Genomic DNA, 27,120 nt, shown 5'->3' with positions numbered 1-27,120 from the left:
ATGGGCCAACATATAAACAGTTAAGGGGATACTCTGCCTTATTTTGAAGCAGTCTTGCCAGCCTAATGAACTGTGTAGATACTCTGCTTTTTGCTGAAACTGAATCTGATTGTTGGAAAACGTGTCCTTTATAGTCCATGCTGTTACCTCCCACAAGAGATGGGACAGACACATGCATATTTATTATGATATTAAATTTATTACAATAACAATTGACAAGACAAGGCACATACTGATGACTTACAATCCAGCTTGGAACATTCATAATTAAACAGCTACATAAATTAATACAGGTGCATCATATACAAGTTAGAGGGAATATACAAATAAAACTCCAGTATAATTCTCTTACTAAAGTCTGAAAGGTAAACACACTCCCAGTTCACAAAGATAAAACTGGTTTTGGAAGTTCCCTTATCACTGTTCATAATGAGGTGTGCAACTTTCTAGTGGCTCTAGTGATGTGGCACATGAGCCTAGGAGCAGGAGAAAGAATCCATTTGCCTGACATGCCTCCAAATCCAATGTAGCCTGTGTGGTGGCATCCTAAGAATTAAGGTTTTTGCCAAAGGTGTAAAGTTCCATGTCTAATACAGGTATCTACAGTGACTTGTTGAGCTGAGGGGATAGTTGTTGATTACTCATAAATGATTTCAGAAGGATGTGAAAAGAAAGTAAAGTATTAATGATAAAAATAAATGAGGTCAGACAACATGGCCTCAGTTTACTTGTCTCTGGGCTAGTCAGAGATCTTTTGGCATGACTGATTTTCCTAATCCACTGTTATGATACCAACCTGTGACAAGATTTAGAAAACCTCAAATCAACCTGCAAGTGCACAGAAACTAAAGCAACTTGATGGCTCAGCTTTTAAAGCATGAAATATAGGGTGTGTGGTATGTTTGCATAATACTGAAAAAGAAAGGTCTGTGCATTTTAAGACACTTTTGGAAGGCTTCCTGACTCCCTGTTCCCGGAATGAACTGGGAAGACCTCAGTATGGATTTTCCTTGTGAAGAGTCTAGAGTCGTTTAAAATGATCTGTATTGTATTTACTGAACTCTGAATCCTGGGCTTCAACAGCAGATAGACTTTCCTGAAGCAAAGTTCTCAGCCGGCCCATGATGATTATGCAGTACCCCACATTTACAGTCCTCTTAAAGAACTTTCCTTCCTGAAATTTCATTTCCAGTCTTCAGCCTTCCGTGGAAACCCAAGACTGTAAATGAGAACATGCTGCATTTCTGCAATTTCGTAACACAGAATAGATAATAAATGCAAAGAAAAGGTTTCTCATGGTTCCTTCCCCTATTGCTTATGGACAAGATTGAATGCTCTTTGGTACAGGATCTATATTTTCATCTGTGTTTGGAAAGCACAGCACCCGTTGTGGGCAATACTACCACATTCTAATAATATAATGACACATCTTGGTGGGGTTGAATGTAGGCATTACTTAACCTGATTGTGCTGTATCCCAGTATTTTAATACTGGGTCATACTGATTATCATCAATATTAAGGAACATTCAGGAATGAGAGGAAAAGTGATACCACTTCTGATTTTTCTTGTTTTGTGAAGTAACATGCATCTCCCAGCTATCATGTATAAGTAGTTTCAAGGGCTTTAGAAAGAGGCCCACCTCATCTAAACTTTTCTCTTCAGAAATCTGAATTTTCTGTTGACACTCTAGATATCCATAATGTGCCTGTTGCTCATTCCTCAGAAAGAATTAAAAGATTAAAAAGTAACTAAACCTGTCCCAACATTAGCATACACTTTCTTTCCTTTAGTGCATACAAGTACAATCGTCAGTCAGTCAGTGGTTCAATGACTCAAAGATATGTCACAAGTTAATTTTACCATAGCCTGGTAACCAGGTTAACCAGTTTCTTAATTGTGGAATTTGCCTTACAACAACTTGAATTTTTTGGATTAACAAAGCTTTTTAATGGGGAAGCTGATGCTTCCGTCGAAGGCCCTGATTCAGCAAAGCACCTGGCATGAGTTTAACTTTAAGTATGTGAGTAGTCCCAATGCAACTATTCACATGCTTACAGTTAAGCCCTCTTTAAGTGTTTTGTGGAATCAGGGTCCTAGTTTGCTTCATCAGATTGCCAAGGCAGTGGTTTCATGTTTAGGGATCTGTAAAGTCAGTTACAACAATCCTATTGACTTCCCTAGGAGTTGGATCAGGTTGCCAGTGTCTTGAATATAATAAAAAATTAACTAAAAACCTCTTTAGTGACAAGGGGCATGATTCCACTCTGCCTAGTGCCTTGTGAAGTCATGTTAAACCCCATGCAAAAGAATGTAAAGTGCTATCATTCTGATTTGGTAGCATTTTACACTCACTTTGTGCAAGCTGATATGATTATGCTATATGATCAGGTCCATATTCTTTGTAAATAAATTACACTAGTTTTCCTTTTGAAAAAGCAATGGAGGAAAGAGCCAATACTGTTCTTAGGGATTACATGAACTTTTTAAAGACTCTATTGGTTACTGGAGGAAATATTCTAGAGGGAGGTAGGATTTCTTGAGCGGCTGTCAGTTATGTTCTAGTCCTGTCAGTAATGCTGAGCAAATGCACAGTTCAGCCCATCTACCTTTTACAATATATAAATGTGTAGCATCAATTATGACTCTTTTGACTGCATACTTCTAGAAAATTACTTCCTAGTACTTTGCATGTCTACCATGTTTTTTCACCTTCAAAGTATGGTTAAAAAGCCATCAATCCTCACAAAACTCCAGTGAAACTGACAAATAGGTTTATATTAATTTTTCATCTGGGGAAACAGATGGAGAAAACAAATGACTTGCCCAAGGTTACACAGTGGGTCAGTGGCAGAGCTTGTTTTTGCACTCAGGACTTCCTGGTTGTCTCCTAGTTCTCTAGCAAACACTGGTACTTCTGGGGTAGTGTGAATCAATTTTCTGTGCTGTAACCACCGGGAAAATCAGATTGTTGTGTATTGTCTAAATAATGCAAGTCAAGATTTTTTTCTTTTGCAATTACAATTACATCCATAATGGTACTGCAGAAGAGCCCCAGTACTCTTCCACCTTCCTTCTGCAGTTGTTATTCTGCAAAATTATTATTCTACCAGAACTTACGTCCTGAGTTCCAATTTCTGCACAAGACCTTGGGGAGCAAACTTTGGTTTCAATGCAAATAATGCACTCTCTGAATCTAACCATCCCCCATCTTCCTGACAGAAGGCAGCCAAATGTATTTTTGCAACTCTATTTATTGTATGTTAGAAAGCAGAGATGGAAAGATCCCTTTTTAAACAGTGCTGTTTGCGCTGGGAAAAGCTGTCATTGAATGAGCATAGCAAGGAACAGGAACACCGCTGGCTCAGGCAACAATTCAGCTTAGAATATGTATCCATCTAAAAAGAACAAATAAACACTGGTATTGGTTGGACACAAATTAGGTAGAATATGGAAGATATAGTAAGACTTCTTCCTTCCCACACTTGATGCTGGGAATACGTGAGTATCCTGCCTGCCCCACCCTGTCATTTCATATGTATTTTTTTAGCAATAAATTTATGACAGAAAAGTTGAAGTTCTGACAATTGTATCAAATGGTTTCTAATTTTCTGAATGGTCAGTTTTAATTTTTAATATTAAATTGTAGATGTTTTTATACATTTTAAAAAATAGCACGACATATTTTAAACAACTTTTCTTCAAATCCTGCAGATATGCTGTGTATGTGTCCCCCTTCAAAATTAAGTCCATCTTAGAAGCTGTTTCTAAATATACGTAATTGGAGGGATAAATTGCAAAGTTATTCTTTGCAAGTCATTATCCAGTGACACATGGATTCATTTGATCTTTCTCATGGCACTGAGAGACATTATTCCCTGTAGAAATGACTTGTTTGGTCCTAGTAAACCTTTGTCAGCAGTTGAGACAAAATGAATCTGTCATCTCTCTAAATTATTTCTGTGTAATGAGTTGGGCTAGAGACCTACAAAACAAGTGATCTTAAATCTGCAGCTCAAGTGTAGGAGTCAGTCTTTGAAATGGGTATCTCTTTGCATTAGCAGAAAAGTCTTGTGAGAGAAGATGAAAATGTGTAGTATTCAAAAGGCAAACACATAATGGTTGCACTCTGTGCAAATAATAGTTTCTTTTTAGCATTGTATCAGTGTACAGTTTTTCTTTCAGAAGAAATTTCTTAATGCCTACCTACATTAATTCATGTATGGCAACTTCTTCATTTTTAACATAAGCAAATCATGATGTACAAGGAGATTTTATGTTCTGTTTTAGCTTCAGTTTTGATGATAAAATTTGGTAAGGCTTCAAGTGACAGGATAACAATATAAGCATGTCTCCTTTACTTACATGTTAACTGTGTAGGTTTAACTAAGCAATGTTCATGTAACTGCATAGTCATTCCATGGTCCTGCAATTGATTTGGCTAATGCAATTGGGTTCAAAAGTAATCACTGTTTAACCTGCCCTCTGGCTTAACAGGCATAATTATTAATTTAAATGTGCATAGAACTTAGTTTGCAATTAAATGCCTCAAAATATAAGTATATATCAACAGTTACAATTAGAATTCATCACTGTTGTAGTCTTCACTGGTCCAGAATGAGTAAAATATCATTGTTTTTTCGTTATCTTTATCTGAAGGGTAAAGGCTGGATGAGTTGATTTAGTACATTTTCATGACATTTTGTAAGAATTATTAGACTTCATGATTTTGCCAACCAGTCTAAAGTGTTACCCCAAGCTTTAGTTTTGCCACAGGAAACAATAAGAAAAAACACAGGCTCCAGCAGATTGCATCTGTGGAGTTTGATTCCCATAAACGAGCTTTAAAAGAAGTCTATATAGCTCTGGTGGTCCAGCCTCTGACATCTCACCTCCAAACAATTCACCACTGGGCTTCAGTTTCTACAGGAGTAAATAAGCTAAGTCTGTCTGTAAAATGTCATCATGAATATGCAGCTAAAAGAGACAGGGAGATTGTACCAGAGAATAGCAATTGCTAACAATTTACATGTTTGCCAGCTGATCTATGATGACTAAGAGATGGTGGGCCGAGTGTTTTGTGTAACTGGTATCAGAGGAGAATAGGAAGAGGCTGGGCATTTTGTGAAATCCAGAATTTAAAAAATCATTCTTTGTGGAGCATTTGTTATAGAAGAAACAACCAATGAAACTGGTGTGTCCCATAACGTACAGAAAAGTAAGTGGTATAAGGAGCAAGGAGGATAATGCAACCAAGTGTGTGCGCGACTCTACATCCAGTCTTCATACACGGTGCTTTTCAGGATTGTTTCTCTGCCTACTCCACAGCAAAACAAGGATCTGAGGGTCCTATTATTTTTAAGCTATAAAACTATTACTCGGGTGATATATGGCTATCAGAACTATTTTCCTGTATTTTTCAGTTTAAGCAATGAGGCTTTTAGAAGCAAATACAACATGGTCCAGTACAAATGATCACATTGAGAAAAATACAGGAGTACTGCCACAGACTTGAGATTCTATATCTAACCCTAACTGATGATACTCATTCTGTAGTGGGTTATGCACTTGTGCACCCATTCAAACAGCCCCAGTGCCCATGCATGGAGTAACTGCATTCTCTCACCTACACACCTCATGTTTTCAAAATGAATCAGTTCAGCAGTGAACTTGTAGTCTGGTTTGAAGTGTGCAGCAGATTTTGTTGAAATGCTTGGATCTGTATGCTGGAGGCACCAAGTTTCTAGGTACACGTTGCCGTTGTCTGGGCCTTCATGGAAAATACCCTCCCATTCCTTGGCTCAGCTGGAAACTCAATTCTTTGGAAAAGGGAGTATGGAGGGTTGGGAAAGATGGGGAAAGTTAACTTTTACACCTCTTCCTCTCTCCCAAAAATGTTAACTTAAACTGCATTCATGCGGATGTCCCCAAAGGGAATTTCTGTGGCTGTCTCTGGGGTAATGCTTTTTAGAATACGCTGTTGAGAAGAAAACACAGATTAAACAAAGTTGAGCAAAGTTAGATTTCAGTTAGAATTTTGCAGTTACTTGAAAAGGGACACTGTAAAGGATTTATCTTAAAGAAAAATCTACCCCACCTTTAAAAGATATACATATTCACCTGCCTCACATAGGTGGTGTAGAATTTAGTTCATTTGTACAGCACTTTAAAGATGTAAAGTGCTATAGAAGTAGAAAGTATTATATTTTTTTAGTTGACAAATTGTAGCCTCCAGGCAAATTTATAGAGCTTTTGCATTAATGCACTAGTGATCATTTACTTACTTACATTTACTTAAATACTAGCAATTCCTTTGAATGGATATTTACATATAAATAATGAAAGTTCCCAAAATTCCATCCCAGCTTGCTGTGGATCCTGTGTAAAATGTGGGATGGATGGTTTTGTTTGGTTTTTATGGTGGAAGTAGCAGGGGTGTGTGTCTTTATGGATTTAGGGATGGGTATTTCTTCCTCTGCCTATGGCTAGAGTTGGCTGAACCTCTTTGGAATATATTGCTAGGCTCCTATCTTCTATCCAAAATAAGAATTTCCTCCTCCTGTAGTGGCCAGCAGAGATGCATATTTCCTGCTACTGCTGAAGAGGGCTTGTCTACATTTAAAACGCTGCAGCTGCACTGCTGTAGCGCTTCAGTGAAGACGCTACCTATGCCGACAGGGAGGCAGTAGCTAGATTGATGGCAGAATTTGCCCGTTGACCTAGCACTGTCTACATTGAGGGTTAGATCAGTTCAATTGTGTCACTTGGGGTGTGGATTTTTCACACTCCTGAGCAATATAGTTATACTGACCTAATTTCCAAATGTAGACCAGGCCTGAGAGAACTCTTTGTGGGCTGACTGTCAGAGCAAAGCAGTTCTTATCTTCTACCTCCCCCTGCCCCTTCCAAAACAGATTCAGAAGTAATCAGTCCATGCAATGATAAAGCTTGTGATTAAAACAGGGTAATGTGGCAAAACACTCATCACACTGTACTACTACTACTATCTTGCACATTTATAGTGCCTTTCATCCAAGATCGTAAAGCATTTTACTAAAGTATATTATTCCTATCAAACACTAATTCTCAGCACTTAACCATCTTAAATATTCACTGACCAAGAAAACTTTAACACAGAGAGAAGGTTAGCGTGGTATCTTGTGTCCTTCCAGAAAGATGAGTTCTGCAAAACTCAGACTTCTGAAAACCAGGAAATACAGAATTAAGGATCATGCCACCATAACTGTAGTCTGCCTCCCTTGGAGCTGGCAGTAGCCCCTGGGAACTGTCTGAGTGCAGTCCAGCTGCATTCACTGTGTTAGGTATCGTATTGAAAGGGGAGGGGTTAACTGGAGAGTTTAACAGAGCTGTGATTGTGACATGAGACAATCCGGGGGTCTGTGTATAACCCCTCTCCCTAGCCGTCCTGTGTGTAATTGAAGGAAAGAAGTCCATGTGGACCTTGAGAGATGCAGTATGCCATATTTCAGCTCTGTGTTATGTAGTAGTAGGGCACAGGGATAGAATCATAGAATCATAGAATCATAGAACATTAGAGTTGGAAGGGACCTCAGGAGGTCATCTAGTCCAACCCCCTGCTCAAAGCAGGACTAACCTCTGCTATATCATCCCAACCAGGGCTTTGTCAAGCCGCAGCTTAAAAACCTCTAAGGATGGAGATTCCACCACCTCCCTAGGTAACCCATTCCAGTGCTTCACCACCCTCCTAGTAAAAAACTTTTTCCTAATGTCCAACCTAGACCTCCCTCCCTGCAACTTGAGACCGTTGCTCCTTGTTCTGTCATCTGCCACCACCGAGAACAGCCTAGCCCCATCCTCCCTAGAACCCCCTTTCAGGATCTTCTTGCCTCAGGGATTCTCAACATCCAGGTGGGAGATGAGTGTGGTCTGTGGTTTTAATGAAGGGTAAGTGAAAGCACAGTGTGAGATGACATCATGTGCACAAGGTGAAGAGGTTGTAAAATTTATCAGATGTGCTGTTCTTTCCATACAGTCCGCTTGGTGCACAAGTGTTAGGTGTGTGTAGGTAGCTTCTGCGTAGTACTGTGCAAAGAGTGCGAGCATGTGTTATGAGTGTATTGGGGCATTGTTCCAAGGAGAGTGAGTTCAGGTTACAGGTTTCATTTCCTGGTTTTCAAACGTTTGAGTTTTGCTGAGCTCAGCAATCAAGGAGGACACAAGAGACCAGCGGTCAACCTTAACTCTCCATTAGCAAAGTTTTTTGTCAGTGAATTTCCTAGCTTTTTTAACAGAGAAATGTGGTTGGTAGGAGTCACTGGTCGTTTAGGCAGTTTTAGTTGTCATGCAATTGGGGCCAGGTAATGATGATAATACCTTGCTCTTACATAGCACTTTACATCAATAGATCTCATAGCACTTTACCCAGGAGGGAAACATCATTATCCCTGCTGTACAGAGGAATAAAATGACATGGCCACAATCACCCAGCAAGCATGAGGCAGAGGTGGCAACAGAGCCCAGGTTTTCTGAGTCCCAGTCTGTTGTTTTTTCTGTTAGGAATCACACAACAACCCTGTGGCCTAAGTGCGTGCCTCCTCCACCTCCCATCTTGTTAGTGAAATAGGAATAATGGCTGTGCTTTGAAATGTTTGGCGTTTGTAGTTACTAACAGGGTCAGTGAGAGGAATCGAGACATGGTCCCAAAACCAAGTTTGATTACATGGGGACAACAGGAACTTTAAGTATATGACAGAAGATTGGTGTGTTTCTCTCTGACTCCACTCTCCTCTGTCATCATCCCACAAAACATGTAGCCCACCCCCTGCCCCGCCTCCATTTCCACCTCACCCTTCCCTCCCTGTCACATTTAAGCCACTAATACTTGAGAAGTCAGGTGTGCACAAAAAATGGGTAAAAATCAGTGAACTTCTAAGAAAAGTGGTTTGTTTCAGGGGGCTATATCTTGGGAATCCTTTTCTCAGATATGGATCAGTTATCCTACCCCCGTGAAGCACAGTACATTTTAAACAAATCAAGGAAGTATGACGGTTTTAGGGCACTTAGAAGACACAACTGTTAAACAGAAACATCTTCACAATCTCAACAATAGCAGGACTGGACAGTGCTCCACTATAATACTGTATGAAATTAATCAGCAGCAACTGCTTTGCTGTATCCAGATTCCCAGCACAGGCTAAACCTCAAAGCAGGCTCTGAGAAGCATGAAATGGCCCTTTCGTCTCAGTGGGATGTTCTCAGCTGAATGAGAGGGAGGGAGGCAAGGAGAGGGATCCAGACCCTTTCTGAGTGACAGGGCCTCCCAGATTCCACATGGTAGCAGGAATAGGGCTTCAGATCCCTCTAGAGGACTTGTCCCCCAGATCCCAGCACATGGGGGGGGGGAGGCTCAGACATCTCAGAGGGACAGGGCTCCCACAGATCCTAGTGCACATGGGAAAGGGTAGGGAGAGGAGCTCAGACACCTCCAGAGAGTCAGGGCCCCCTTGTTCCCAGCACACACATGGAAAAGAATGTGGGGCTGACAGGCATGCCTGCTCTCTAATTCCTCCTACTTATCCTGCCACCCGCCGCCATGTCACCCTCACACTCCCCCATAATATTCAGCCTCCCCCCTGACCTGAGCCCCACAACCCTCTCCTCCCACCCATCCCCATCTATCCTCCCCTTGCCTCCCTGAAGACCCAAACCCCTCGTCCTTCCCATTCCTCTGTTCCCATAATCCTCCTCCTTTCCCAGCGAGCATTCCCATGTGTCATTTATTTTCTTTTTGAAATAGCACAAATGTCAGCTGAAGTTTCTGCTGTACATTTCCCCAAAATAAAAAAAAGACCCTGGGACAGAGGCAGATTGTAGCAAGATGCCTAGCTTTCATTTTCAGCTTTTTACTAAGGATTGGGTTTGAATTTACAGTGCATGGGTGTTGCTCAGGTTCACTGGCCCTAACATGTCCCCTCGAGTGTCACAGGTCTTGAGAGTCATGTATGGCTAGTAACACTTTCATCTAGCCTGTCCACATGTGCAAGTGTAATCTGTTTGGCTTGCAAGCGTTAGCATGTGCCTGTCTAAAGAGCCAAATTCATTTGCAAATACCATTTGTCATATTGCTCCTCCAAAAGATTAGTGGGCCCCTTGCACTAGCTGGGGTGAATGTTGAATGACTGAGACCTTAGCTCTGAGCAAAAAAAGGTGATAGAATCTGTCAACCTTAAGAAAAGCTGGTTTCTGGGGGAGAGCTGTATCTCAGGAATTGCTTGCTCAAAAGACCCCAAATTTCAAAATCATGAAGCCTGCCCCAAATCCCCATGAGGGACAGTAAATCTGTGCAACCGTGTGGATTCTGAGAGCACTCAGAAGAGTTGTTCTTTAAACAGAAAGGAATTCCCCACCTTAATTATTGCAGAGCTGGCACACTCCGCTATAATAACTCAGCATGCCTTTGTATTAATGGCATGATTTAACTTTTAAAGAGAGGTGCACCTCACCAAAAATGAAGTTGAATAAATAGAACACATCAGATACCTCTTTAAATGTTCCTGGGGTGATTATCAACAGGTAAACCATGTAGATTGGAATGCAAATGACAGAGGAGGTTCCTATGCAGTAACCCACTATAGTGGTCCAGTAGGGATAGTTATAATCAAAAAGTCGTAGATCAGGAGGGCTGGACATAAAACTGCAAATGATGAACTGAAATAAAAATCCAACAAAATATTATAAATACACAATATTTTTACATAGCACATAATTAGCCTTTGGAATCAATTGCTGCAGTATATCACTGCGACAAAGAACTTAGCAGGATTCAAAAAAGAATTAAGCACTTACATGAATAATGAGAAAATCCACACTTACCTTAGAAAGGACGTAAACCCTCATGCTTACGTCATAAGCCAACTCTAACTGACAAGATATTAGGAAGAAAATTCCCCTTATGGACAGTTTATTCCATAATGGCCTCTTCTGGGTTTTCTTGAATCCACATATAGAGACAGGATATTGGCCTAGATTAATCGATTTTAAAGCCAGAAGGAGCCATTAGATCACCTTGTCTGACCACTGGTAGATTGCAGGCCATAGAAATTCACACAGGTACCTCTGTGTTGAGCCCAATAATTTGTCTGACTAAAGCATATCTTCTAGAAGACGTCAAGAGCCAAGAGAGTACAATATTTCCTTTGGTAGTTTGTTCCATCAGTTAATCACCCTCACTGTTAAAAATGTGTGCTTTATTGCTAGTCTGAATTTGTCTGGCTTTAACTTCCAGCCATTGGTTCTTGTTATTGTAGCTCTTTTCTGCACCCTCTCCACTTTGCCAACTTCGTTTTTAGAATGTGGACACCAGACCTGGATGCAGTATTCTACTATCAGCTTCAACAATGCTGTATACAGAGGTAAAAATCACCTCTATACTTTCCAGTTTGTACATCCAAGGATTGTGGTAGCCCTTGGATGTATAAATGGACCAGAGATCTGATCTGGTATTGCAAATTTGAATAACAATTCTAAAATTCTACTGAATTTTAAGAGCAGACCAAAAAATTCCATTGGAATCCAATGTGATCAAGAATCCCTTGGGTCTGGTAATGAATGAACAGGGGTGAGAGAATGGAGAGAGAATTTTTTTTTGAAAACACAGTTTACCTTCCAGAGGATTCATCCATCTTTGATTCCTCTCTCCCTTTTATTATCCTGGTTTGGAATGCCATGCATCGCTTGGCCCACATATGCTTCTTAATAGTTTATAATTCATTCTGATCTAGTGTGATTTTTTTTCTCTTCCACGTTTTCATTAGAAAATATTTTTTACTATCTGCTTATTTAGCACACATCTATATTTCTTGCTTTTCATGTTCCTTTCTCAGGTTATTGCTTCAAGTTCTTTAGGGGTTAAACAAAAATGTCACCTGTAACTCTGAAGGGGTTCGTGTACCATTTTTTTTCTTTATGCACTTTTCTTCAGAGTCCAGCTTTTGGAATGTTTTCTCCAGGCAGACGGTGAAAAGTTATAGATAAGAGTGTGTTTTCTTGTGTGACTCCATGCCTGTCAAGCTTAAATAGCATTATACTAGTTGTATAAATGTTTCAAGGATTCTTTGAGGGAATATGGAACCTCTAGTTTTTCTTCAGGTACTTCTAAAACTCTTCCTTAACACCAAATAAAGGAATTTCCACTGTCTACAGCAGCAACTCATTGCATTTGTCAGTCTTGTCCGGAATCTGATTCATTGTCCACTGCATGCAGATACTGTATGGTTATTATTTCTGAATCTCACCAGCTTTGGTGTTGATTATAGGCCAGAGATCATTGTGGTTTGATCCCCAGTACCTCAAATTGGCTTGTAGAATGCAATAGTTCTTGGATTTATACATTTCTCTTCTTACTCGTTAGTACTAAGATTGCAGAGTTCCAGTTTTATATTGGATCTGACCCTCTGACGTGCTCAGTACTTTCAGTTCCCATTGAAGTCAAACCTAAGCTGCTTAAGTATTAAACTGGTATGCTGCAAAATTAGTGTTAGTGATTATTCTGGGAAGGATCCTAACTTACTTTTCACAGGATTTCATCAGAGGATTTCTGGCACTAGATGATTAGCAAAATTTCCCTAGAGAGCCACCAAACCTACTTCTGGGTTTTTCTTATTTTAGTTTCCATAGAGACTGTAAATATCAGTTTTGCCTAGTAACCATGTCACTGAACCCTATTGTTCTTCATGTCATTTAGTTTTATTCTTTCAGGATCATGAAGAGGACAATATTGTGTACATTATTTTTGTGATTAAACATCTATTTATAGCTTTTTTTTCTCCTTTGTCTACTGGTAATAAAATGGAAAATTGTTAAACACACATTAATCATCCCAGCAGTGTTGTTTTGAGTTCACTGCGAAAGCCTTAAATCTAGACACTTTGCTTCCATAAACCTCCACCTTGACTTACTCTCCTTTCATCTAAGGCAAGCAACAATAAAAGACAGGATGAACTAATTTTGGAACAGGGAATGAAGGCTCTGTTTAAAAATGTTAGTAATAACTTTGCCGAGTCAGCTGTGGGGACACTGGCTCCCATTTCTGATGATGGGTTTATGAAGGATGTATCTGGTGATATAAATTTTGGCTATGTGTATTCTGAAGTTGCCAGGCAGTGGCTGTTCAAACAACAGATTTACAAACTATCTTAATTTCTCTTTCTTCTGTACTTTTTATCATCATCACCTTTTACTATTTTACTTCACTGAAATAAATGTAAAGCAACAAAGATCACGTTAGTCTTGACCTGCGTTGCAGGTTATTAAAGGTTTCCAGGATCATCATCATTTATTTAAGTAACAAAAAAAAACTCCTCAGTGCTGAATTGTTCTAGCTGCTTTTATAAGATTTGCCTCTGATTGAATATTGTTGCTTCCAAAAGCTGGCATTAGAGAGAATAAGACAAATGTTATGTAAATACAATTCCCATATCTGGAACGCTAAGGTATTACTTTAGTAACCTGTGATTGTCATGGGCTGGGAACATGAACTCACCAACAGGACGATAGGGCTGATGGCTACCCAGCAGACTCGCCAGTACCAGCCTGGAGTGAAGCCCAGCATTTCCTTCATGTCACTGCAAAACTTGTTGATGCCTATGAAAATAAATGGAGGGTACAGGTGACAGGGAGAAAAAAATAATTCAAACCTGGATATAACCAGGAAATGGATTTAACCTCCAACATGAAACAGTGTGGCCACGTGCCCTGCAATCTTTTCATTACACAAGAACCTCCATTAGCCACAATTATTCAATGTCTCCCCTCACATTTGGTTAATCAAGATTGTACTGTGCTTACACGACAAAGGAATTGGTAACCTTGTTTTCAGATTCAGTAATACGTAAATTGCTTTTTCTACGTGACATCAGTGCCCCTGTCCACAGAGCTGGCAGAAACACTATTTGCCAAATGCCAAGGAGTCTGGTTGGCATGGATGTAATTGCAGGAGCAATCTTACCATAGAACCAGGCCACTGCAATGGATTCCAGAAACACCACGGTTAGGATAGCTGGGCCTGTAGCGTATTCTTCAAACAGCTTCACCATATATGCACCACCCTAGAAAAGAGATTTTGGCACTGATTAGCCAAAATCCCCAGAATGGAAGTTCTGTGCTACTAATCATCTACTGTCCTCATTTGGAAAGAGAGCATTCGCCGATGCAAAGTTCACTGTATCCCATCACTTCCTGGATGCTCTGGCCTTGAGTAGTCCTTGACACTACTAATAACTTGACCACTATGCTTACTTAACTTCTATGCTCATCCTTTGCGAATAGAATTGTCATGCAGAAAAGCTGAAAGGGAAGCAGCAGGCATTTCTAGTTGGATTTTAATGAGCTAATCAGATGCGATCTGTGCCTTTCTGTGCCCGCCTTGTAATGGCAACTTCCTTCTTGTCCCTGAGCATTAGTTACTGAGCAGGAAACAAAGGCAGCATTAATTTCTATTCTTTCCACTTGGATCTAGACTCAGCTACAAAGAAGGATAATTGTGTCTTATTCAGGAACCTGGCTCCTTGTAAATGCTTTAAATCAGGAGGGAATTTCTCATAAAACGAACAGTGGAATGTAAAAAGCCAGTGAATTTTTCCCCCACATCTTTTGCAAAAGCTGACCTCTTAGGGCCAGTTTTTGCAGCAGTTACAGCCGTGAAACTCTATGACTGGGCAGTGATTGCACAGGTGTAACTTAGGGCAATATTTGGCCTGTGTGAGAGAAGGAATATGTAAGTGCTGCAGATTCAGATATGAGTCATTATCCAGTGCAGGAGCTTCTGGACTCCAGTTCATTAAATTCTATTTATGGTAGTTCCTAAAACAGGATTTTTTATCTATTCTTTTGTTGATTTGAAATTTATTTCTAGCCCTTTGAATATTAAACTGATCATTTTTAAGTTTGTAACGCTGGGGTTTTGGAGAGAGACGGGCAAATACTGACATGGGGAAAGGTTTTAAGGGTTAAACAGCTGGAATGAACCTGCTTAGTGTGTAGTACCAGTCTGAGCAGCAGTTGTGTGGTTCATTATGCACTGCACGCTGGAACTTTGCGACGTTACAACACTGTCAGATTTCCCCAGGAGTGTGACGGCTCACATTCATTGCACTGAAAGTCTCCGACCCCATAAGGAAAACAACCCCTCTAAACTGGACTGGTAGTGTTTCACACATTGGGTGGAACTCCTTGAGAGTCTGTCTGGGAAACACTTCCTTCCTGCAGATGTCAGCTAGAGCTTACTGCCAATAAGCAAGATTCACAATGACGAAGTGGGTTGCAGCCCACGAAAGCTTATGCCTGCAGAAATTAAATTTGTTTGTCTTTAAAGTGCTACAGAACTCTCATTGTTTTTGCTGTATACAGACTAACACGGCTACCCCTCTGGAACTTCTCAATGACGGGTGAGGTACTTACGAATGTCAGGGTTGTTAATGACCCCAGGAAGCAAGCAATGATTAGACCAAGGACAAACCATTCCCTGCGCTTGCCCCAGATGTGTGGGAATTCGTCCAGCACTGCGGTGATTACCCCCTCTAGCCCTGCAAACTGAAAAGCACAGCAAAGAGTCACAGAAAGAAAGAAAGCATTACCCCGTACTCCCCACACACACATTCCAACTGGTGTACACTGAAAACTTACATCGACATAGCTACATCTCTCAGGCTATTGAAAAATCCACACCCCCTGAAAGACAGCTATGCCAGCCTAACCCCTAGTGTAGACAGAGGTAGGAGGTGGATTAACTACAGAGATGTGGGAACCTGTCAGGTCATGGTAGTGAGCGTCTGACACGGAAGCGCTACAGTTGTGCCGCTATAACGTTTTAAGTGTAGACATACCTTAAGATATGATTAGGAGAATGAACCTTGGGCACTTAATTGTATCTGAGTGTGATAGGATTGAGATGATTGCTCTTGAGAAATCCCATCATGTCTTCAGGGACTGTGATGTCTTTAGGACAAGGATTTCATCTCATGTGTGCGAATCACCCCATATCACATAATAGGAACTATCATATTACAAATAATAAACAACAAGTAAATGACTCATTATAACGAAGACTATGAAGTCAATGGAGTTTTGCCTTCTCAGACCAGGAATGAATTTGGTCCTTAATCTGCAATAATTATGTGGGTCACGTGGTAAAATCTTTATAGCACTTTTCTCCACTTTGAGAATTCCACATTTTGTTCCCACCTTCTAAATCCTGTTACCTGTGAAAAATCCCAGAAATATGTCACTGACTTGCATATTGACAGGTAATTAAATGCTTCCAATATACAAGAGGAGAGAGAGCATCATCTGCTGGTTTAAAGCAGGATTCTAGAAGTTGAATATTCTGGATTTTGTTCCCAACTTTGCCGTTGACTCACTCTGTGACTTTGGGCAAGTCATTTAATCTTTTTGTGCCTCAGTTTCCCCAACTTTGAAACAGGGATGATAATTACTATTCTGTGACAAGGGGATTGTGAAGATTAATGAATGTTTGCAAAGCACTCGGCTCCTATTTATCACCCTTTATCTAAGGACCTCAAAGTACTAGGATAGTTGCTCTATTATTAAATGAAAAGGTTATGTTTTAATTCTGAAGGTATGTTTTGGCACATGCTGGAATAATTCCAAATGTTTAACCCCATCCATCCATTCAGTGTGCCCCTCTCACTAATGCTATCCACTCACCGTGCTGTCTAATCCCAGAGTGATTAACATCAAAAAAAATATGATGGCAAAAAAAGTCGAAGCAGGCATGTTTGCAATGGCCTCTGCGTAGGTAATGAAGAGAAGGCTGGGCCCTGATAACAAGAGGGAGAACAGGCGATTATTACAGGTCAACAATACTGCTCTGAAAAAAAGGGACCATTTCACTCACACATGGGGTCCTGTCTTATCTTGGAATGAGATAAGGTGTGTCTCTCCTTTATGCCCAGCAAATGGAAATGTCTTTGTCCACAGGGGAGTGTTACCATGTGTAGCCACAGGAAGGTTCACTAGGTCACATGTAACATGATTTCTACATCCTTTTCTCTTCATGGAAGCATTTTGGAGCTGTGTAGCACACCATATGCTGCTGACTGTTTTATGGTAGGGCCTTTGGCATAAAGCAGTATGATTAATCATATTATATACAAAACATTATACACAGTTTTGGATGTTTGTTCAGGCCAGGGTCTCTCCCCTGCTCCTGCAATTTGAAATGGATCAGATGGTCATGTTTGGGTGGTCAGAATGCCTTCCCATCTGGAATGTAACCAAATAAATTTGATCGAAACTTCAGAGGAAATTTAAGACAGCAATAGAATAAGTTACCGTACCAGTATCTTTGGCAACCTCCGACACCTCTTCATTCCTCATTTCAGCCATATATCCAAGCACAGTGAAAATGACAAATCCAGACACAAAACTAGTCATGCAGTTCACAGTACTGGTAACCAGTGCATCCCTGGAACAGAAAACCCAATGCATCTCAGGGAATGAACATCTGCCAGAAAGAAGGGCTTATTCCCAGAGGGCACAGTATTGAGTTTGAACTATCCAGACTACCTGGGAGCACGTTTCAATACTGGCTGTGTCAGCTCAGCCCTTCAACTTTCTGTGGTATATAAATACTGATCTATATCGTTTACTGTGTGAGGGTCTGTTAGGAAAGACCTCCAAAAATTAAGGTTCTCTCTTTGCATGGATGTTAAAAATCCCATAGCATTTTTCAGAAGAGTAGTAAGGCTTTGTCTTGGTGTCCCTAGCTACATGTTCTCCTGCCCTGCTGGTTTTCCACCAGTCTGCCATGTTTTACCCCAAAGGCAGCTGTATTTCACTGATGAAATGATCACTGGACTGATATGCACTGGTAGTTTTTAAAACACTTTGAGATTATCACCGACCATGCTCCCAGATCAAGTGATAGTGTCCATTTAGCACCTACCGGTGTATTGCAGTCTGAATCTCTAAAAGTTGTACCCCAGCACTACTGATGTCCTGTTTTATCTTGTAATGAGACAGGGTGTGTCTCTACTTTATGACCAGCACATTGGGACACTCTGGTTTGTCTGTTGATATATGGGCTCTCTTTGGGATAGACTTTTGAATTGTTGTGTCTTAAGTAAGAACTTCAGACGTTTCATTCAACATCTGTTTGGCTGTTTCTCTACACACCACACTAAACTGATTAATCCTGGATTCAGAATGATATAGTAGTAGCTTTAGAGAGAATGATGATTTGTGAGTTTCATTTCACAGGACATAATAATCATCCTTAAGAAAATAAGGAAACAACCACACAGAGTCCTTTCCCAAGATCATATCTGATCTGTTTGCAGAGACTAAATATTGTTACAATCTGATAGCTGTTCAGTGGGGGATTCAGTCCAGATCCCATTGAACAGGTGTCCACATCATGACCTGAACGCTACAGTCGGTATTAATTGGCACCCTTATTGGCAGTCTCAGTAGAGATCAAGAATTACTTGGGTTGTAACATTTCTCCTTTTTTAAAAAAATATCCAGAATATTTGCACTCTTATCCCGTCCTTTTATTGAATATTTCTTACAATGAGGTGGGACTCACTGATAGCAGTTGTTGTGGAATTTGTTGTAGCTGGCAAAAGCTAGTAGGACCCCAAAACCTGGACCAAGAGAAAAGAAAATCTGAGCTGCAGCATCCACCCAGACCTGAAAAACATAAGACACAGAGGATCAAGAAGAGATGATGTTAAACAGAGTAAATGAATCTGGCCGCTAAAAAATGTCACTCTGCAGTCCACTGGTGCTGATAATTAGATTTCAACACCCAGTATATAGTCTAGTCCTATTTTAACAAACATTTTATTAAGAGCTTGTTACATGGATCAAAGATTTTGTGCTGAATTGTAACAAATGCTTTCCTAGTTTTGTTGCAGAGGTAAATACCCAGCATAGCGAGGCCATCATACTTATTTTCAGTTGTGGATTTATCCCTGCAGGAGGTCACTATAAGTGAAATGCTACCTCATTTCTATACACAGCATGGTAAATACTCAGTAACTGGGACAGCTGTCAGTCTTTCACCCTTGACAGCACCCTTGGTTGACATATGGCAGCCTTACTGGAATCAGTGTAGCACATTGTTTTTGCATTGTAACTGTGCCTTTGTAATGAGTTTGGCCTGTCTTCCTTCCGCCAGGCTTTCGGTGCAGAAGGAAATCCAGAGTGCATTGCCCGATGTGCGTCTGTGGGTGCGTGTCCTCTGGACTAAAGCACTGCATGATTGCTCCCCGGATTGCTGCAAATACATTTGGTGGTGTGGGCACAACTCCAGCTGTGAACACAATTCAACCATGTTGTAGCTAAGTCAGATAAAAGTGTGATGACATGGTTACGAAAACACTGTGGTATGCTGGCTGGAGTCTTAGTGTGTGGCGTCCCCAAATGGTTGATCTCTGTTCTCTCCCTGAAGAGAAAAGACCTGGTTTCTTTATCCCCTCTTGACTGAAACATGGAGTTCACTGCAGCTCGTTTCTAACATACTCCTTCTGTGCGAGTAGCCTGTACCTCCTCTAGACAGACCTCTGCTGCCAGCCAGCACACAGATTGCAATCTGCTGTCCTCACTTCAGATATATTCAATACAATATCAATGTCCTTTATTGCTTTTAGGAAGATGTGGTTCCTTATTGGAGATGCTGCTTTATCAGAAAATGGTGTCTCTTCATTTCCTCTTCATTGAAAACTCTCCATATCAGTTGGGAAGCTGCAGACTCACAAACATTAGAGTTTTTAATCTTTGTATTTGTTGTATTTATTGCTCTGGGTTTTTTCCATCTCCCTCCCCATTAGCGACTTTCATGTGTAGTGAAGCAAACGCACTCAGGAGCCTGATGGCCTGGGTGCATCTTCCACACGGGTTCAAATTTGAACCAGACACTGGGTTGACATATTGTTTTGTTTTATTATTGTCTCATCCCCATACCTGCTCTCTCTCCTAGTCTTGGTAGTATTTGCAGGCCTGTGTGGTGTATTCCCTCTCCTCACACTTTCACACCTCACTTCATCAGGCTTAGTGTGTTGAGTCTGATGGTTTCCTGCTGTCTGTGTCTGAATGGAGTATGAGACATTTCCACCTGAGTCAAGCATCACTTGGCTGGAAAGGAGGGTCTCTTCGGGTTCATTTCCCGAGGCTTGACACAGGGCCAATGGTTTGAGTTTCAGTTGTGGCAATATGCACAATTCTGAAATGCAGGCAGTTAATCCAGCCACTCCAACATCTACTGATCCACAGAGTTGATTCACTAGTTTAGATTAAGGTTGGTCTCAAGAGCCCCTTCAGAGTTAGACAGCGAAGTAGGACCAGAAGCAGTAACAACTTGGTTCTCTCTACCTTGCATAATTATTACCACTGCAAAAAAACTTTTGACAAGGATTTAAAGAATTGGAGTTTAAAGTTAGGCTTCAGCCTCCATACTTAGGCACCTATTCACTAAGCTGACAGTAGCCTTGTTCTGAAAAGGAGAGATTTAAGTGTACAAGTTTACAGGCTGGAACCAATTCTCCCTTCAGATTTCTCACCTTGCCCCTTTATAACAGTTTCCTTACCTCAGTGGCCAAGAGTTTCTGCCAGTCAGGCTTCAGGTAGAAGACAACTCCCTTCCAGGCTCCAGGCAATGTAGCACCTCGTACTAACAGGATAAAGAGTATGATGTAAGGGAACGTGGCAGTCACCCACACCACCTGTTAGAGAAAACATTAAGACAGCAGTGTTTGCCATGGGTGCTGATTGAGGGAATCAGCAAGATGATAATAATGGTAACAACGTGTCAGATGAATAGTAATATTTAGACTTATAACAACTTTCATTCAAAGTTGTCAAAGTGCTTTATAAAGGTAATTTATGTATTACTTTACTTTAATAGAAGGAAAAAATATAGCACAGAGTAGTTCTATGACTTGCCCAACATCCTGCAGTGAAACACTAACAGAGCTAAGAATTAGAACCCAGGAGTCCAGACTCCTGGCCCCCTCCTAGGTCAAGTTGCTTTCCCTAATGTTAACACCCATCACATCAGTGTCCACGCAGGTCACCTTCTCCAAACATCTTTTCATTAAACACTTCACTGTAAGGAGCAATACACCTGGGCCATTTCCAGGCACACCTGATACCTCCAGTTCTCTTTCTTTGTGCACTGTCTTGTTCTGTCTGTTCATCTCCATCTCCCTCTGATGAAATGTGTTTAGGTTAGTAGGAGTTGAGGTTTAATTTCTTTCCGTTTATGGGGTGTAAGCTAATTTATCCAGCACCACTAGTCTGTTTGCCTCACAGATAGTTGTGCGTTCTCCTCTGAGAGGTAGTCAACTCCAGCTTCAGAATCCAGGTTTGCTGTAGCTGTGTCATTAAATAGTCAGAAGATAGACGTGTTGCCTAATTTTATATAATCTGTGTACATGGACCACTGTCTTTTTTCATCTGAAAAGGGATTAACATGGTATAGTGGTTAGTGCAGGGCGTGGAGTCAGAGCTCCTAGATCCATTGCTGGTTCTGCTGTTGAATAACTGTGTGACCTTGAGTACGTCACTGCAGTCAGAATTTTCAGACGTGCCCACAGATTTTGGGTGCCTAACCGGAGGCACTTAGGCCCAAATTTTCAGAGCTTCTGAGCACTCACAGCTGCAGAGGAAAAGAATCAGAAATGCACAAGCTCCGCACCCCGGAAAGTCAGAGTGGGCCCTCAAGAATCAGGCCATGCAGGTTTAGTTGACCCTTTTGAACACATTGGTCTGAACCTTTCTGCACTTCAGAATCCCCTGCTGTAAAATAGGAATGATCATACCAAGCTTTGTAAAGTGATTTGAGGTCCTCAAACAGGAGGTGCTTTGCCAGTGGAAAGATTTATTATTTTGGGAACGTAACTTGCTCTGACAGCAAACAAAAGGGTCCATTTCTAGAAGAAGAAACAATGGAACTGTGGCTCAACAGAGCAGGAATCTGAGATTTCCCTCCACACCTGCTCAGATTCCCTGGGTAGGATGATCTTTATCCACAGAACAGCAATCCAAGATGCTGTTATCATGACTTATATGGATTATAGCAGCACTCGCTAGGTGGTAGGTGCTTTCCACATATATGTGAATTTGCAGTCCCTGTCCTGAAGACAATCTAAGCTTACTTTCTCTCATGTTAGTAAGCTGCTTCAGACATGCTGCAAAAATTATGCTATACCAAGCAACTTCCTCTTGCATTCACCTTGCCAGATGTTTTGACCCCTTTCCAGATGCTGAAGTACACAATGGTGAAAATCAACAATAAGCAGAGGGTCAGTTGCCAGCTAATGCCTCCCAGATCATCCAGCCCTTTGGACCTTTGCACCTGTAGAACGTGGCGGCTAAAACAGGAGAGAAAAGCACATCATTGATGTTTTTGTAACAAATACTGAGAGTGCTTAGGCTCTGAATCATGAGAGAGAAAAGACACCCCCAGTCCTACATATACTTACAACTGCATGCATTTTAATACCTAGATAGTTTAAAAAAAAGCCATGATTGATAATACCCTATCCCCCTCTAAAGAAAAGCCTCTGTATTTTCTGCCCTTCTTTCTGATATTGATGTCTCCACTTACATGCACTTACGTATAAAATTCTTCTGCTGGGGAGATGGAGTGTGCGGTCCAGGTGACGCTGCTGTTGGTGAAGTAGTTGGTGCAGTTGCCTGTGTTCCAAGCATTTTTGCAGCTGGTCCATGGCAGCTCCGCCGTGAAGGCCGAAACAAGGTAGTAGAGAGCCCAAGCCATGATGGTGTTGTAGTAAGAGGCAATGTAGAAAGCAATTATGCAGATGGTAAAGCCAATCCCTGGTAAGGCAGAGAGTGCTGGGTCCAGTAAAACCAGGAGTGGGAAATACACGTGAACTAAACCCAGTAGCTGCTGGAGGCATCCAAATAGGAAGTACACATGCACTGTTGCCTCCCTTTATATTTTTTTAGAATGCTCTGTAACTTTGTGGGGTCTTCCGAAAGTGAGAGTGATTTGCCCAAGCCCCAGTTCAGAAAAGCATCCTTGTTCTGAAAAGAACATGTGTAAGTGCTTACCTAATTCAGGCCCCAATCTGTGGAGTTTTGACTGTGGTGCAAATTTCCCCACCTTCCATACCCCCAAACCACAAACCAACAAAACAAAACAGAACAAAATTGAAGTTGGGTACTGTGAACAAGGATAGCAAGCATATAAAAGGCTACTATAAAAGATCCACTAGTATCACTGTCAATGAGATGGCTGAGAGAAATGGGAGGGAGCTGAAGGGTAATTTGTTTAAAAGATCTCTGTTTGGAATAAAAATAATGGATTTGCAATAATTGTCCCAAGCCGTGTTTCTAATACCATTTCAAATATGGAAGAGTTTTGAAAGTTCAGTTTACTTTCACTGTTACCATGTTCAGGGTATGGCTCTGCACTGTTTTCTGGCTTGGGAGAGTGAAAGTTGAGTGCCCTGTCTCGAGTTAGTTTCACTTCCTGGTTTAGCTAAAGGAGTACAAGGCTGCATCCTTTGGTTTGGAAAACAATGAGGGCAATGTTTATGTGTATAAAACAACTTTACATTGCTTTTTTAAAAAGCACGTGACTTTTAAAAGAAATTAATTTTTGATTTCAAGAAAGCTTTTCTTACATAAATTTGGGGGCTAACCCACTTGACATTAACCCTTCATGATATCTCTTACTTTCAGTAATTGTTCCACCCTGAAAGAAAATCTCTGCCAGTTACGTGAAGGGATCATCATAAGCTTCTCATTCCCCTTACTACCTTTGAAAATAGGACAAATCTTCCTCCAAATGGAGATACATCCATTCCTGTGGTACTGTCCCAGTGCTAGCTCCATGTAAAAGAGGGGGATGCCTCCAAAGATGGCCATGATCACGTAAGGGATGAGAAACGCTCCTGCAAGGAAGAAAGGACATGACTGTAACTTCTTGCAGTACTTTTGGTGTAATATTATCAGCACTTCATAAAGAACAATTCTTCATCCCCTACCGCCAATAGGCACCACACTGAACTGCAATGAGAGTAAAACCTATGTGACCCCCATGATCTCGAGATGTCAGACCAGTCAAACTTTCATGTAATCGCACACTAAGCGGGACTCATAAAAAGTGGGTGTGTTCCTGAAGAGCCAGATTATGACCCCTTTAGTCACACTGGTGAGCAGTTACTCACACAACTAATCCCATCATCTTCAATAGAACTATTCGTGCAAGTAACTGCTTGCCGCTGTGTGTGGCACCTGTCTGTTCTGAAGAACAATGCCATAAGCACCAAAGCAGATCAGTTACTGTGTGCCATGCTGGAGCTTCACAAATGACTGAAAAACCAACTCTCAGTTGCCACAGGTTATGCTCACCATAGTGAGGAAGGTCACAGTCTGGCTCTTAAATTTCCAAAGGAATGAAGCTCTGAACTATTGTAAGATTGTCTCCTAGCAGGGCCTGTCAACAGTTCTCCTCTTCCCAGGCTTCTGAACCCAAACATACAGGAAATTCACAAAGATTTTATTGGCTACCATGGATGCAGCAGCGGGATGGGGCAAAAGATAAAATAATTTCTTCCTCTGGTGCAATGCCACAGTGCATTAAGGGGACATAGGTCCATCTTCAGTGCACTCACTGGTTACAATCATTGTTTGATTGAATCTTCAGTAGTACTGAGCACCAATAGCCCTGAAATTATTTGGTATATTGGTTAGTCCGAATTTAAATGTTTCTTGGGATGGGGCTTCTTACCTTTTCCCTGGGGAGACTGTTCCACAGTCCAGCTGATCTCAGCGTCGGGAAGTTTTGCCTAGTATTAAATCTACATTTTCCTTTTCTTATTTTAATCCCATGATTTCTAGCTATGCTGGATCTTGCACCATTCTACATAATTCATCTTCCACCTTCGTGTTTGTATTCCTCATCTATTAGTTGATGCGTATGTCCCAGCAACCCTTATTTGACTCTAGGCATATTTTGCTCTTTTAATCTCTCTCCTAAATCAGTTCCTCTTGCCCCATAAATCTATAATCCCGTGTTGCTTACTGTTGGTCTCAAGGGCTTAACTTGAGCCATAGAACTGGCACATTTATACTCAAAGGAGCCAGCTGTTAAGGAATGCCATATAGGGCTGAGCACTGACCTCCTCCATTTTGGTAGCATATATAGGGAAATCGCCACACGTTGCCCAGATCCACTGCATAGCCAATGACGGAGAGAAGAAAGTCCATTTTTTTACTCCAGGTCTCTCTTTCCTCCAGCTCCATCAGCTGCGGTTGAGCCTCTGCTCCACAAGTGGTGGTGGTGGTAGTTGTGGCTGATGGGGCAGTGCACGGAACATCTTCCCCATCTCCCATTCCATTGCAAGGGACTGGGCTCTGAACCGCTGAGTAGCCATTTGAGATCTGACCTGCCTCCCCTTTATCTCCTGGGCCAGGGTGGACCTTATTCCCATCCTCCACCAGCTGCAGGGCGGATTTAGGGTTCTTGACCAGGAGTCCATTCTCTTTGCAATCTTCACCTTCCGTACAGTCCAAGAGCTCTTTCTTAAAAGTCAGAGGGTGGGTCTCATTGCTGGATGACGTCTCCATTCTGCTGGTTAAAAGATTGTGCTGCTGTCCATTGGTGAGTGATCTGCACCAGCACCAGAGTGTCCCCTTGTATCAAGTAGCTGCTTGAAGCTCCCTGTTCCCACTGCCACTGGATACGCGCCAGTCTTTACATCCACTGGACTGCAGACACACCCAGCTTCAAAGAAGGAGAAGAAGAGTGGAACTGTGACAAGGCTTGCTGGTTGCTGTAAAACAGGTTATTTTAAAATAAAACCACACCAAAAGAGAGAAGTATCATTTAGGTGATAATTCTGTGTTCCCAAACTTGTCCTGCACATGTGCCCTACTGGGTTCACTGCGTTCCTGGGGATGCACAGCCCAGCATGGTCCTGCCATAGCCTATCACCTCCTTGTGCAGCAGAACCACACCAGTGTCACAATCAGGGCTTATGTCCTGACTTGCACAACTGGGGAGAAAATTTGCTTGCTATCCAGCCTGCATTTTCTCTTTCATAATTGCATCCCATGACTTCTAGCTGTACTGTTTGAGGTACACTCATGCCTAAGGAAAAGACAGCAAGCCTTACTTAAACAAATATTTACATATTTGAAAATTATTTTTCATATTCACATCTCTCCAGAAATCTCACCAGAGATTTCTTGCAAATCAGCCCCATTTGACAGGTGCAAGAGGTTTAGGGGAAGGTTCAGTTAAGTATCCAAACTGCAAGGTCCTTCTCTGAATTAAATACATTTTCCAATCTTTTGAGTTTCCATGCAATATTAATAAGGGAGAAGACGGTCAGGGCTACTTTAATATTTTATTTTTTTAAAAAACAGTGAAAAAGAAATAGCAACTGGAAGTTATTGAGCTGCCCAACTATCAAGTGAGAGCTTCATACACTTAACTTTAAAAATTAAATAACACCCCTTCTGTTTGGGAGACCCATCTTCAGGTTTCCCTTGGTCTGAAAGCTGGATCCATAGAGAGGAGACCAGACCAGCAGCAAAGAATTACTAGAAATGACATCCTAATAGGATCAGCGTTGTCCTTTCCAAGTCTCTTATTGACAATACAGTGAAATGACCTAAGGTAGCGGAAAACTCCTCTTTGTAAATAGTGTCCTCCCAAGAGCTTTCTTCCTTCTTTCCCTTGCGTGGGGTGTTCTCTTGCTTTTAGCTATTGTTTGTTTTCATTTCCTGTTAAGCTATCTGTCTCATTTCGGGTAGCTTGTCACAGCTTTTACTTGACCACTTGAGGCAGTAAGGCCCCTGCCCATCCTTTATGTTTGGCTGTGCTCAGATTGTGACTCGAGCCATGTGGGGAAAGTAGGTACAGCTCAGATCAGACTCCCCACTGCAAGCCAGGGGCCAGGGAGTGTGAGGAGCCCAGGCTTCACCTCCCTGTCCTCCCATTTGCCTGCCAAAATACTACAAGGGGAGAGTAGAAGGTAGCAATTTAGCCCTTGTATTGTAAATTTCTTGGAGCATGGACTTTGTCTTCTTCCTGCCTGTTATACATACCATTGAATGCCATTATATATATCAAATTATAATTAT

The 27,120-nt window shown here is 41.3% G+C and overlaps 1 protein-coding gene across 1 annotated transcript; it reads right to left on the bottom strand.

Moving 5' to 3' along the window:
* Positions 1-192: 192 nt before the first annotated feature.
* On the bottom strand, positions 193-25,670 carry SLC6A4 (solute carrier family 6 member 4). The gene is made up of 13 exons (XM_067565882.1): positions 25,152-25,670; positions 23,787-23,921; positions 22,620-22,839; positions 22,235-22,373; positions 20,589-20,723; positions 18,587-18,690; positions 17,337-17,464; positions 16,705-16,817; positions 15,439-15,570; positions 13,988-14,087; positions 13,523-13,623; positions 10,522-10,689; positions 193-5,977 (listed from the first exon to the last, which is right to left on the bottom strand). The coding sequence occupies exons 1-13, from the start codon at positions 25,597-25,599 to the stop codon at positions 5,903-5,905; spliced, it is 1,998 nt and encodes a 665-aa protein (XP_067421983.1). The 5' UTR covers positions 25,600-25,670; the 3' UTR covers positions 193-5,902.
* Between the last annotated feature and the right edge of the window lie 1,450 nt (positions 25,671-27,120).

The sequence above is a fragment of the Emydura macquarii genome, unplaced genomic scaffold (genome assembly GCF_026122565.2).
Source record: "Emydura macquarii macquarii isolate MOO-44397 ecotype Brisbane River unplaced genomic scaffold, CSIRO-AGI_Emac_v2 contig_2699, whole genome shotgun sequence".
Lineage (NCBI taxonomy): Eukaryota > Metazoa > Chordata > Testudines > Chelidae > Emydura > Emydura macquarii.
Note: the sequence above shows the minus strand (reverse complement) of the source record. Positions and strands in the feature narration are given on the sequence as shown.

Bases quoted from the DNA above. Each gene is read 5' to 3' on its own strand.
- SLC6A4 (XM_067565882.1), bottom strand. From the start codon at position 25,599: ATGGAGACGTCATCCAGCAATGAGACCCACCCTCTGACTTTTAAGAAA. The intron at 10,690-13,522 runs GTGAGTTCATGT...TTTTTATTTCAG, and splicing joins TCAGCCCTATCGTCCTGTTG to TTCATCATTTGCAGTTTTAT. The intron at 5,978-10,521 runs GTATCTGATGTG...TCTTCTCAACAG, and splicing joins CCCCAGGAACATTTAAAGAG to CGTATTCTAAAAAGCATTAC.